The sequence below is a fragment of the Toxoplasma gondii genome, chromosome X (genome assembly GCF_000006565.2).
Source record: "Toxoplasma gondii ME49 chromosome X, whole genome shotgun sequence".
Taxonomy (NCBI): Eukaryota; Apicomplexa; class Conoidasida; order Eucoccidiorida; family Sarcocystidae; genus Toxoplasma; species Toxoplasma gondii.
Genome location: NC_031478.1, coordinates 3901094 through 3913271, shown reverse-complemented (window position 1 = coordinate 3913271; position 12178 = coordinate 3901094). Strand labels below are relative to the sequence as shown.

At 50.1% G+C, this 12178-nt stretch overlaps 2 protein-coding genes across 2 annotated transcripts; both read left to right on the top strand.

Annotated features, from left to right (window-relative positions):
• Positions 1 to 1986: 1986 nt before the first annotated feature.
• Positions 1987 to 5136, top strand: TGME49_223258 (hypothetical protein; the record flags this gene model as incomplete). Its single annotated transcript, XM_018779994.1, has 5 exons — positions 1987 to 2698; positions 2878 to 2923; positions 3408 to 3618; positions 4313 to 4417; positions 4807 to 5136. The coding sequence occupies exons 1-5, from the start codon at positions 2311 to 2313 to the stop codon at positions 5134 to 5136; spliced, it is 1080 nt and encodes a 359-aa protein (XP_018635888.1). The 5' UTR covers positions 1987 to 2310.
• A 45-nt stretch (positions 5137 to 5181) lies between these two features.
• TGME49_223262 (WD domain, G-beta repeat-containing protein) lies at positions 5182 to 11969 on the top strand (the record flags this gene model as incomplete). The annotated part of the gene is made up of 14 exons (XM_018779995.1): positions 5182 to 5230; positions 5397 to 5557; positions 5874 to 5941; positions 6395 to 6577; positions 6762 to 6909; positions 7163 to 7234; positions 7434 to 7500; positions 7927 to 8211; positions 8651 to 8730; positions 9029 to 9109; positions 9250 to 9383; positions 9575 to 9923; positions 10627 to 10719; positions 11570 to 11969. The coding sequence occupies 14 exons, from the start codon at positions 5182 to 5184 to the stop codon at positions 11660 to 11662; spliced, it is 1863 nt and encodes a 620-aa protein (XP_018635889.1). The 3' UTR covers positions 11663 to 11969.
• Between the last annotated feature and the right edge of the window lie 209 nt (positions 11970 to 12178).

Sequence of the window (12178 nt, the reverse complement as noted above, 5' to 3'; positions counted from 1 at the left end):
CAAATGTGATATTGGAGAAAGGAGGTCTATACTCTCTTTAGTAGCAGGAGAACCAATTTATTCCAGTGGTAGTAGAAATCCAAAAAAGCCGGTAGAGCTGTAGGAAGCAGAGGTAAAAATGAGCCAGATATTAAGGCGAAAGTAAAATATAACTGTAACCTGAGTGCTACAATCATCGAGTCATGTGAATTTAAATACAGAAAAAAAAGGAAGGGAATGAAAAAGGAAAGATGCTGTTGTAGCTGATTCTTCTGCTCGAGCTCTGTTTTCTGATGCGACCGATCGCATGCGGGCCAAGCAAACATTTTCCTTGCACCGATGCGTCTCGGAATTCGAAATTTACATGTCAGTTCGTAGGACATGTCTTCTCGGCAGTTCTTCGTTTTCCCCTACTTTGCAGCGATTCAGACAATGGAGCAAGACTATCTGTGATAACGATGCAAGGCAACGAGCCAACTTCCTCCAATGTGACTATATAAATCAACACATTCGGCTGAATCGGACAATCGACGCCCAGGTTAACGGATAACTTGTGCATCTGCCAGATACCCTGATGACACTAAGGTGGGTGACGGCAACATACGTCAGTCAAATGACTCGACGCCCGTTCACGACATGGCATGGTGTATCCTCCGGAAAAAAAAACAGTCCACCTTCTGTTGCAGTACCTTGAGTGAATTTGTCGAGGGAACCTTCACTACCGGGATGCCTTATTCTGCGTGGCTGATCTGACTGACGTGTGACTCCTCCACACAATTTGTTTGCGTTCTGGTACTGTGACCAAAAGACCGTTTCGCTTGACACGGCCTGTAGACCGCCGCAGCGAGTGCAGAAGAACGTTCGACGTCAGTGATGCGTGGTTGCTTAACTAGTGAAACCAAATCGAGCACCAACGACTGGTGGTGTGGCAGCGCATGGACCTCCGACACTGTCGGTACCGTTGCAACGCCTTGACAGTGGAACCCACGCGAGAGGGCGTGCGCAAGTCTCCGCCGACGTCTCCTCAGTGATGTTCTCCGTTACGTATAATACTAGTTCAGTGACAAAGTGGGTCGCGTTCGCCTGTGTATGGACAGACTTTTGCTATGCCGCATGGCGCTTCTCATCCCACAGAAGCTCAGCTGCTTGCTTGAGAGCGTTGAGTTTGCCGTACCACAGTAGGTAAAAGCTTTCCATAAACAAACACGCTGCACTTGTCTGCATCGTTAATCTAATATATTTTGAAAAGCGTTAGGAATCAGCAAATGCCTGGCATCCATCCAGCAACCTTCGTCCACAGGCTATATACACTGCTAAGCACATTTGCTACGTGTGGCATTCTCGTCGAGCTACAGTACTGCTCTGGTCTTTACTTGTGTGAGAATAGTATCTTTCAACTCTTGAGACTGTTGCTGACCGTGCAGTTAACAGCATCGAATAATTTATCTCGTCTTTCACGTGTTCCAATGTTCTAGTAAAGCCGGTTCAAGGCGCGTGGTATTCACGTATTCTCCAATCTTGCCAGCTGATAGACGAGAGGCAGACAAGGCTCCCCTAATGCGTGAGGGGGTCCCCATGAGTGTGTGACTCTGGGGTAGAGTCTCAACAGGTACACTACCTTTGAGAGACGGCACACGAATTATAATCCTCGAAGTGCCGTCCGAAAATGTTTCGCGTCGGCGTGTTTTGCGCAGAAAAAGAGCGTCGAACAAACCCGGGGGGTAGCAGCCGTCTAGGTGCTCAGCACATTCCGACGGTGGTGTTGTGGTTGAATCCACGGTTCTAAATCAGCTGTCACTCGGCGAATATCACTTTCACTGAGAGAGAAAACCGGTTTTCAGCAGAAGATGAAGTCAACGAAGCTGAAAATCGGGGAGTTAGCACGACTGGATCATCGCGGCAGCTCACGCTAGTGTAGCACTTTACAAGCGCAACTTTGCGAAGCGACACACGGCTCCGATTGGGTAAGCGTATAGATTTACTACGGCAGTAATTCCGTTTTTTCCCGTTGTCACCCAGAGCGACGGTTCGTCGGGGTTATACTTATTTTCCACTGAGACCTCCTCGTCGATGTGTCGGGCTGTGTCTTTTGACTGCATGATCTGTTCCCCCACTTAGGTGCAAACGCGTTTGTCCTGTCAAGCGGCAACAGCAAAATGACTCGCCACGTGTAAACGCGACAGAGACACGAGGCTGCAGCTGCTCTTCCCCTTGATGAATCCCACCCACGTTTCTTGATGTTTGGACACTGTCCTAAATGCGCTGTATGCTTAGTGCACAACAGCGGCAACGTCCGGAAAGCAGGAAGCCGACGCTGAACGGTTCTGGACGATGGATTGGGGTCATCGGAACCCAGGAGACGGGAGGATTGTGGGGGACGTCGTCCCTTTGTCAACATCGGACGATATGGGAGTCGAAATGGCGATGGAAAACCCTTTCTTGGCGGCCAGCCAAGCGGAAATGCCCGCACAGCGGCAGCAATCGCGTTCCTTTATTCGTGACATCGTAACGTCGCTTGAAGACCCAAACATAGCTAGTACAGCGTCAGAGGGGACTACCGTGGGAGAGAGGGCAGGATCGAAGTCAATGTCAGGCGGTTTAGCCCCGTCTGACGCAGAGGTCCAGGATGTGCAGGGCAAGTCGGAAGATGGTTCACAGGAGAAGCACGAAAAATGCTTGGCAACCCTAAACGGGAAGGATTCCTCTAGTCTGTTGAAAGGTGCAGACTTCCAGGACGAGAGCGAGCACGCTCTCGAAGACAGAGCCATTCACAAATATGAAGGCGGAAGTGGAGATGATTTGGTAGAGCCTGGGGAAGCTGTTGACATCGAAAAAATTCCCGAGACGCAGATTCTGCGGAGGTATGGAGGAACTTAACTATGCGGAATTGCCTTGCAGCTTCAAGAAATTCCCTTCATGACGACGTAACAGAGGAGCACACCCGGTGCGGAAAAGCATGGAATCATGTCCTTTCTATTTTCACGGCCCTCACACCGACTGCATCACTTCCCAGAAAGCCTTTCGCGGCCGACTCGGCGGCTACGAGAAATACACCTAGGCAGGGGATACGAACTTCAGGGTGCCTCCCATTTCGTATTTGAACCATGGAATGAAAAGAAGTTTTGGCGACGGCAGCCAATATTTTGATCGCGTCTATCTCTGTCACATAACTGTGGAAAGGAGCACTATGCATTTCAGTCTGGTGAATATGTCATCCGCAGTAGGGCCATCTTCTGCAAAAGATTCCAGCCAAATGCCTCGCTGTCTTCCACTCCAACTCGGGGTTCCTCTGGGTAAGGCGTAAACGTGACATGGATTCCGTCACCAAACGGGTTTCGCCTTCGCACTGTCGCTCTTTCCATGCGGGGTTTCCGTACGCCGATCGTTAGGAAAAGGCAAGCGGGTCAATCGTTTCGGTTGCTTCGCAGGATGCAGCCGATCCTCATGCCCGGTCAAGACGGCGTCGGCGGGCTTGCTGTGAAAGCGTCCAATATTAAGAGCATGGGACTTGTGCTTGAAGGCGCCAACGGGAATGAAGTTCCGGTACCGTACAAGGTGTTCGCGAAGGCGGATGTGCTTCAGGAGATTCGGAACCTCGGAAAAGACTCGGACTGGGCTGAGCACAAGTCTGTCCTGCGGGTATGCAGGCGTGGCCAATTTTCGATGGCTGAGAGAAACTGAGAAAAAGTGGTTCAGTCAGAACTGAGATCACATGCAGACACTTGGGGGTAAATTCACAATTTGGAAAAGGTTGTCAGGACGTTCGCGCTGGCACAAATGCTTCAGTCCACTTAGGGGAGACGAAACGGTACCTGAGTTAGTCGCAAGAGAGCGGAAACAAGCGTGTCAGGCTCCTCACCCTTCCAGCAGTAGTAAGGATGCCGTTATGTAGTTTGTCTTCTGAAAGGAGTTGGACTAATCGAAGGCAACTTTGTCCTGCCGGTATGCAGTCGTGGATAGTTTGCGACAAATCCGTACCTCAAAGCACAACCAAACAGAAAGTTGAATAAGGTGACGAACCTGTATTCACAAGGAATAATTTTAGACAATCTCCGAACAAATTTACTATAGAAGACACATCCACATACTGTTGGTAGGATTGCTCCAGGAGGCAGTACGCAGTGGAAGTGTTTAATGATACAATATAACTAGTAGAATGCATTCGTTGTGCGTTACCCTACCCATTGCCTCTGGAGCCTACCGCCAGCGTTTCCAGTGACCCACTGAGTCAGCTCGATACAACCGTTTTGGTAGGACGAACGCGAGGGATGGCGCAAGCAGACTCGCAAGACCTTTTGCTGGTGCTTCATCGGCTGTCGACTCTTACGTGCAGGTCTGCCCCCTCGACGAGCTGCTGGTGGTGCATGACCCCCACAAACTCTACGGCCACTCCTTCGCATGGGTTTTCACCGAGGTTGCATACGACGTCATGGCGAAGGTCTGTAGGCAGATGTAACAGTGCTCAATTCCGGACACTTTTGGTACTTCACCGGTGTGTCCGAAACCTAAATTGATCTTGTTATTATGGTTCTTAGTTGCCATCACCTTCGTACTTCAAAGCAACACAGGTATCACTCGAGGGTCCCGCTAAAGGAGTCGTCGGTCTTCGGACGACGGTGGCGGCAATAGTGTTCTTTTGTGGTGGGAGTAGTCCCATCTGTTCGATGGCTTCGAACAAGTTCGAACGCTACCGTGGAAGTGAAGATAACCTCATATGAAAATCTGTGTATGGAAGTCAAAAGAGAGGTCACTGACTGTTATTACGAAACGTGACGAAGTGTTCTACCCAACACGATCCGGTTGGGTGGAAACGCCTTTTGCTTTCAGAGGCTGCAGGAGTGTCGGGAGGCCGCGGTAACGATGTATGTCAGGGATCGTGCTGATGAGGCTCGAAAAAAAGACAAGAGACAGATCCAGGCGCCTGATGATCAATTTGGAAATTACGTGCCACCGAGGACTTGGAGCTCTACCACGATAGATATCACAAATGAGGAAATTCGTCGCATGGAGCTGCAGCCGAAGCGCTCATTGTTGACGCGAATCATCTCTAAAAAGTACCGGCTTTTCAAAGAACCGTGCCATTTCCAAGCCACTTCGGACAAAATTCATTCGAGCCGACCTCAAAAGGTATGTCCTGTCATGTTTGTTCACTGCTGATGAATGAGATACCAACATCACACTGTTGATTTGTTTGTAGAGACGATGTTAGGGGTGAAAAAGTCGAGTCAAGCAGATGATGTTCATACGTGTGGTTCGCCAAACATATCTGTGGGCTTTGCGTGGCAGCAGGCCCGTACACAGGGACGGACCGAAAAAGAAGTGGACATTGAACAGATAGAGGTTGCGAGCAGGCGGTTTGGGTAACGTGTAGGATTTCTCGGTATTCGTAAATCTTTTTGAGTTCAAAACCGTTACAGATATCGGGTTATCTGCGACACAGAACAACAATTTCGTAGGCCTCAGAAAAGAACTCGACTTCGGCGTCCAGGCCACCTCAACCAGCACGGAAACAGAGGCACAGACATATCTGTGCATTCCTGTAAACGCGTGTACCCAGTATACCAACGAAGATATCTGGGTAAGAGTCTCACAAACACAGAGATTGTTTTCGAGAAAAATGTTGTCGTAAGTCAGCCACTGGGTCGAGGCGAGGTGAAACGCACGGACGTTTGTGTGTCTCTCCAGCGAAAGTCAGCAATACAGTAAAGAGTGCTTGTTCCCGGTCCCTCCAAAAAACCTTTTCTGCGCCATATTCATCAGCGAAAAGCTAGAAATCCCACAGCACGCTCGCAGGATCTCTTTTTGAAGGATCGCGGGGATTCATTGAGCTCGGATGTGGCGTGACGTCACTGCACACAGAGCCTTCGTATCATGATTGCATGCGCCAATCGCAGACGAAGGGAATCTTCAAGGATCCGGAGAACAAAACATTTGCCAACTTCTTCTCCAGTGTGGGAAATCTGTAAGCCGTACGTTGCTTGAGAACACTTCGGATACTGAACGAGTATCGGAATGTGCAGCTTGTCACGGAGCCGCAGAACTCGGCTGCTGCCTTATTCGTCACTCACGTTGATATCCGTTCCGTTTGGGTTCCTGTGGTATCAGTGCGCCTCGGACCTTCATCCGGCAACTGTAGGGGACGCCTACCGCCATTTCTGAACGAATCTCGGCTTCTGTGTACCAGCACTGGTACCCACACTGGTGCGCTGGTCTGAATGGCCGACGCAGCAACATGCGAGACTGAAAACGGTAGTGTACTCGAGGACGGAAACACTTATATATATTAATAGGCATCACCGCATGGTATCAGAGGCAACCGAGCGCGTTTGGTAGAGCACTAAAGAGAAACGGCACTAGCAGGACACCACGTCAGAAGATCAGGGCGCCGCCAGCTTTTCCCTCTTGCTGATCACAGGGTTGAGGCGGCTTTGGAGCAGAACGAAACTATCAATATTTTTGGTGAAGATTTTGCAAACCTGGGAACAGACGAATTCATCAATTCCCAGACCAGCGGAGACGGCCTAAAGGAGTTGCTTAACTTCACGGATCTCTCCTTTTCAAAGTCGAAAATTATATCCTGCATCCAGCGGGTGCCGGGGTGAGTTTCCGCGTGTTGCCTGAGGTGTCCGGATTTCAGCTGCTTGCCCAGGAGACACAGCTCTGGAACAAAGCATTTTATCTTAGTGGAGTTCCCAACACGACTTAGTCTCCAACAAAATATTGCGAGCGACGTCGATCTCCCACGAGGGCGATTGGATATGGTCTGACATTCTGTACTTCAGATCAGATTCGCTCATAGCTTACGCATGCATGGAGAACGCCACCTTCGAGGAGAGAATCGAGCGTTCGGGACGCGTCGCTCAGGCGCATATCCTTGTGTGGCATTTTGAAGACATTATCATGCCTAAAGCTGTTTTCAGCGCCCCTTCGGTCAGTAACGACACATTCGCCGTCCGCCGAATTCTGCTGGATGCCCATACATAGCATCGGTGTACTAAATCAGAAGATGCCCGTTCGCAGAGAATCAAAATGGCTGCGTGGGATCGATGCTAGCGGGTCGACTGCGTAGGGGTCACCCATTTCATGGCCTTGTAGATAATCGCCCCCACGCACGGTGGTCCTACCAGCGGCTCGAATGCTAAGCATACCTAGGGAGAACTCTTGGTTGTCTTGCGCCCCGCAGGATGTTACAATTTTCTGCTTTTGCGTAGTGGAGAACCAGCTGTACATTGTCGCTGGATTGATTAGCGGACAGGTGAGGCTTCCCCTAGAATGAAGTTTGGTGGCGCAGAACAACCACACCTACGCCTTGCGGTTTACCGGCAGCGGTGTTAGTTTTGCCGCTCTTAGGGCGCCTACGAACTGCTCGTTTGCTTTCGCGACTGAATGACATGGCACCAGAGGCACGACGTAAGGAGTCACTGGCTGATGTCTTTCCGCTATTTGGGATGCAGCTTGCGGTCTGGAAGACTGACGCCTTAGCGGATCCAGCCGGCAAAAGCGCGACTGAGAATCAGAAAAGTGCGTAAACAAGGGGCTTCCGGTACCGTTATGTGTCCTGTACGCCTGCTACACCGGTCATTTCATTCTTGACAGAGTGTGTCATCGTTGGTGCAGCCACTGCTGATGACTGAAAATCGGTTGGGTGTTGTTCTCTCAGTTGCAGTGGCCTTTGTACTCCAAATAGCTACAGCTATCGAACTAGTGTTTACATATTCTTCAGACGCATCGGGTGAATTTGCTACCGTTTAACACCTAGTTAGAGAAGAAGCAGCAGGATGGGAAATTACGATATTACTTGGTGGAGGACACACCAGCGAAATGCTCAGGCCCGATTGCATGCTGTCTGGCACAAAATAAGGGGAGCGCATTCGTTTCACATCAAGAACTTGAGGCGGTGTACATAGAAGAACGGTGTCAGTTATGTTAATTGCTTCTCTGCTTCAGTGAACCAACGGCAGAAGCATCCGAGGAAACCGATCGTAACGTCGTCGATCGACTTCTCCCACAAGAGGACAGTCTCAGACATTCGCGTGCTACCATCTGGAACGGACTTTAGAAAAAATTTGCGGCCTGTGTTCAATCCGAACAACAGTAGCACGTATCTTATAACGTCATCCGGAGACGGAAATATCATGATCTGGGATGTCAGCGCAGCCGTACACTCTGCACACCTCGACAATTTCCAGTGGCGCCCGTTCCTACAGGCCCCCCTGAAAAAAGCAGAGTCTGGTACGCGACGCACGGTACCGCATCACACGCGCACGCCACCTTGGAGGTGTATTAGAAGCAAACGCACCAAATTCAGCGTGCAAGTTGTGGAGGCAATGGCCATCGGTGTCGAAAGTGGCCCACACATAAAAGCAATAGAGTGGAGGAGGCACTACGGTGAAGTCACCGGGAGGGCTTTGTTTCGCAAACCGCAAATTCAGAGATGTAGTCAAGAGCCGTGTTCCGTAGGAGCTGAACGCCGCCCGCCTTCTTTGGACAGCTTCTGTCTACATGGAGACGCTTTCCAGAAACGGTCAATGTCACAAATAAGCACACGGGGTGACCTCCTTAAAGAAGTAGTGACATTCTTAATGCAGCTGCAGCGGAACACGCTCGTGGCGGAATAGAAAAGATCTGTTGAAGTCTCACTGGGAGCGGCGATTCAGTATGTCTTTTTCAGGAGTGGATCTGGGATGCTGCCACCTAGTCATTCCGAAGGTAGAACCTCCCGAGTTGACTACGACTTTCTGGGCTTCCACGGTAGGTGGCCAATAAGGCGGTTCATTGGCTATCGCTGTTGAGAAAGGGGAAGGGTACAACGCAGACATCGTAATCAAACGAAAGATCCGACTGTTAGCTGTTTAAGGGAAAGAAGTGTGTTGACTTGAAGTAGACGGACTCGCCGAGACAGCGTGGCCACGATTCAAAAACATTGAGAAGCTAGATATGGAGAGAACGGCATTTAGTCCTCGAACTTCGTGGAAGTGTTGATGACGGTTCGGGTGTGTTAAAAACCGAAAGAGCACAGAAACCTGCTGCGAGCTGCTCTGTCTGGCAGGAGGATGGCGAAGTTCTCTTTGGAGATTGGGCCCACTCTGGTGAGGAAAGAAAATTCGATTACGTCAAGACACTGTTGAACGTAAGTCTACGACAAAATGGTGATATTTTTTCTAGAGCTCTGCCTAGCTCCTAAGGGAGGCGTTGTTGTAATGATGCTTAATGATGCTTTGTCAGCCCCATGTGGACATATTACACTGTACCCAATATCCCCATGTCCAGGAAACCAGAACTTACAGGCCGACTTTGAGTTTCGCCATCTCTCCTTTCTTCGAAGACATTTTCCTAGCGGTCACGGATATGGCATTCTACATTTGGATGGCAGACTGTCCCTCACCAATTTTTTCTTCTCCAACGTAAGCTTCGCTGCACACCACACACTGGAGTTTGTGAGTGACATACAGCACAGGCGCCAGAGTTGCACTGCATATTTGAGTGTCCATTGCCTATTCATTGCTTCAAGCGTCTCCCCCGAAACACGCTTGCCAAGGCGATCGTTTCTAGCGTCAGACGAAGTGATGCGCGAGCGGCTGTGCGGCTTTCTCAGATCAGGTGTTCCGTACGCCTGCGGCTCGTGGAGTCCGACACGCCCGTCGGTTATCTTTCTGGGCAGACACGATGGCAGCCTCGAGGTGTGGGACCTCTCTGAGCAGTGCCAAGCGTACAGTTCAGTTTTTGTAGTAGGCGCAGCTGCCGTCACTTGCCTCTCGTTCCACCCAAGCAGGGCAGGACACCGGCCCTCTCTGGCTCACGGCAGGCGCGTCACCCGGCCTCTTCACGGAAGAAAAGGAGACGCTCTTCGCGACCTCGGCGACTCTGTTCTGTCGCTTTTAGCCGCAGGAGATGCATCTGGGATTGTTCATGTCCTCTCGCTTCCAAGAACTCTCTCGACCCAGGTACGGTCTCATTCGACCCTCGGATTGCAGTGCTGGGACAGTCTTTGCGTGGAGGACTGTTGCGTTCTTACAGTTATATGTAAACGGCACGCTACAGACTTAGGCAAGCGTCAGAACAAATGGATTCATTCTCGAGCCCACGCAATCTTGCCGTACGTACTCCTTCTATCATTCCAGGCTGGAGGCAAAGGTAGAGCCTGGATGAACGCCCACGGTAGTATGGCCTCCTGTCTGCGCCGATATGCTGGATTCTGATTTTGCACATGCACTGTGTCAACACAGCTTCCAACAATAAGAGTTGTAATGCACATGTTACCAAGAAATACCTGTCAGATAGCAACTGAAGGAAGGGTCCTAGGTTTCTACAGGCTACAAGATGGAATCTGGTTTCTGTGGCAGGGGAGCTGCTGTTGATAATTTGCGACCTAGCGGTAACAGCTTTCCTTCCGTTAGCTGAAAGCAACAGTGGACTCGAATCGCGGAAGGGTCATTTAGGAATCCAGAGGCTACGAAAACATCTTTGCCCACTTGGGAAAAGCCTGGCCGTGGAGCAACTGTATCCAGACTTGCCTCCCATTCTGATGATGTGTCCGCGGATACGCTAAGTAATTTCCACACTAGTACAGGCTCTTACCTTAATATGAATTTGGTTTGACATATTCCTGGCGTTCCCCCCATCTTTCTGCTGTTCGTGCGATTGCAGACACCAGGAGAAGTCGGCGTTGTCCGCGCAATGTTCTTAAGAGAGAGGGAAGTCATCTCATATGTCATCCAGAGACGAGAGGCGATCGAGAAGGTAATTTAGAACTACCTTGAGAACTGAACGGACGCAGTTCACATGATTTCCCGACTTTCTGGCTGTTATCACTCGGAGTAACAGTAAGAAAAAAACTACTGCTCGCATGTTTGTATGAGCAGCACCATCACAGAAGGAAGTGACCACAGGGGCGATACAGAAGCACCCGGCAGCAACGGTGGTGCCTTTATTCATTGGTGCCTAATTCTAGGTGTCGGCAGCGCTCTACATGCTCTCAGGAAGTCGAGATTCTGAAGAGAAAGGGGGTTCGGGAAACCGAAGGGTCTGGTCTAGTGAAAGACGCAGGGGCACCACACAGAAACGAGGAAGCTGAGCTCGACGCCATGGAGACCGAGTACAGGCTACTGGAAGCCGCATGCAGAAAGGTAGTTCCATTTTGACCGAGGCAGAACTAGCGCCCCACTATGTTACGCTAATAGAATGAAGCAGAATTGCTTGTTTCATGGCCCGCGTAAGTTCGTCCAACGTAGCCCAGAATTTCCCTAGCTGAGGATTGTGATACTATATGAGGTGAGGCCGCCTCTTCCTTGGAAAGCATCTTTAAGCATTGCTTGCGGCAAATACTACGGCTACCCCTTTCTGTTGATTCGCTGGATGTCCTTCCGAATATCTCAGGATTTTTCATAAGCATATTCCGGAGCGTATATGTCACGAGTTAAACTACTGGTCTAGATCTTGAAGGTCGTTGTTTGCCGCATCCAAGTTGTATTTAGTTTCTCATGAACATCATGTTAACTGCACTTTGCGGTTTGACATCACTTTTCTACCATAGGTTTTGTGTCCGCGACCGGCTGCTTCTGGCGTCATTTTATCTGTATCTGTTCACCAGGAACTGGGGCTGGCTGACCTTGAAGACCGTGTACCCCGCGGAAGCACCCAAGATAGCAGCGCCGGAAATACGAGGAATCGAATGAGAAAGTAGTTGCGCTACAGCCAGAGACATACACGGGAAGAACGATTGAAAAGATCGGAGAGAGAGCAGCTACAGACCTGAGGAATTCTCAAAAACAACACCAGGCGGCTGCCTCTAGATGTTATCACTATATACTGTCTCACGAATTCACTATACGTGGGAATTCTAAGTGCTGGGGCTTTCTCACCATGGCATCGAAATTTTTCATATTTCATTCTGCTAGTCAACCATTACGTTACCGAGGTTCCAAGCAGGCATATTCACCTGAACCATCAACAGAGCCTGCAGTGAATGCAGCTGAAAATTCACTGAGAGCACAATCCTGGTGGCCGATACCGTTTGACACCCTAAACAAATCTGTATTTTGGGTTGTCGTCCACAATGGATCACGCGATCGCACCTTCCCCGAGTAAACCGTTCTGGCCTACAGCTGCCAGTGACCGACAGCAGCCTGACGGTGCGTGCCTTCCTCCGCAGCAGCCACTCTTATTTGATGGAAAATGAAACCATGTCTACGGTTTATCC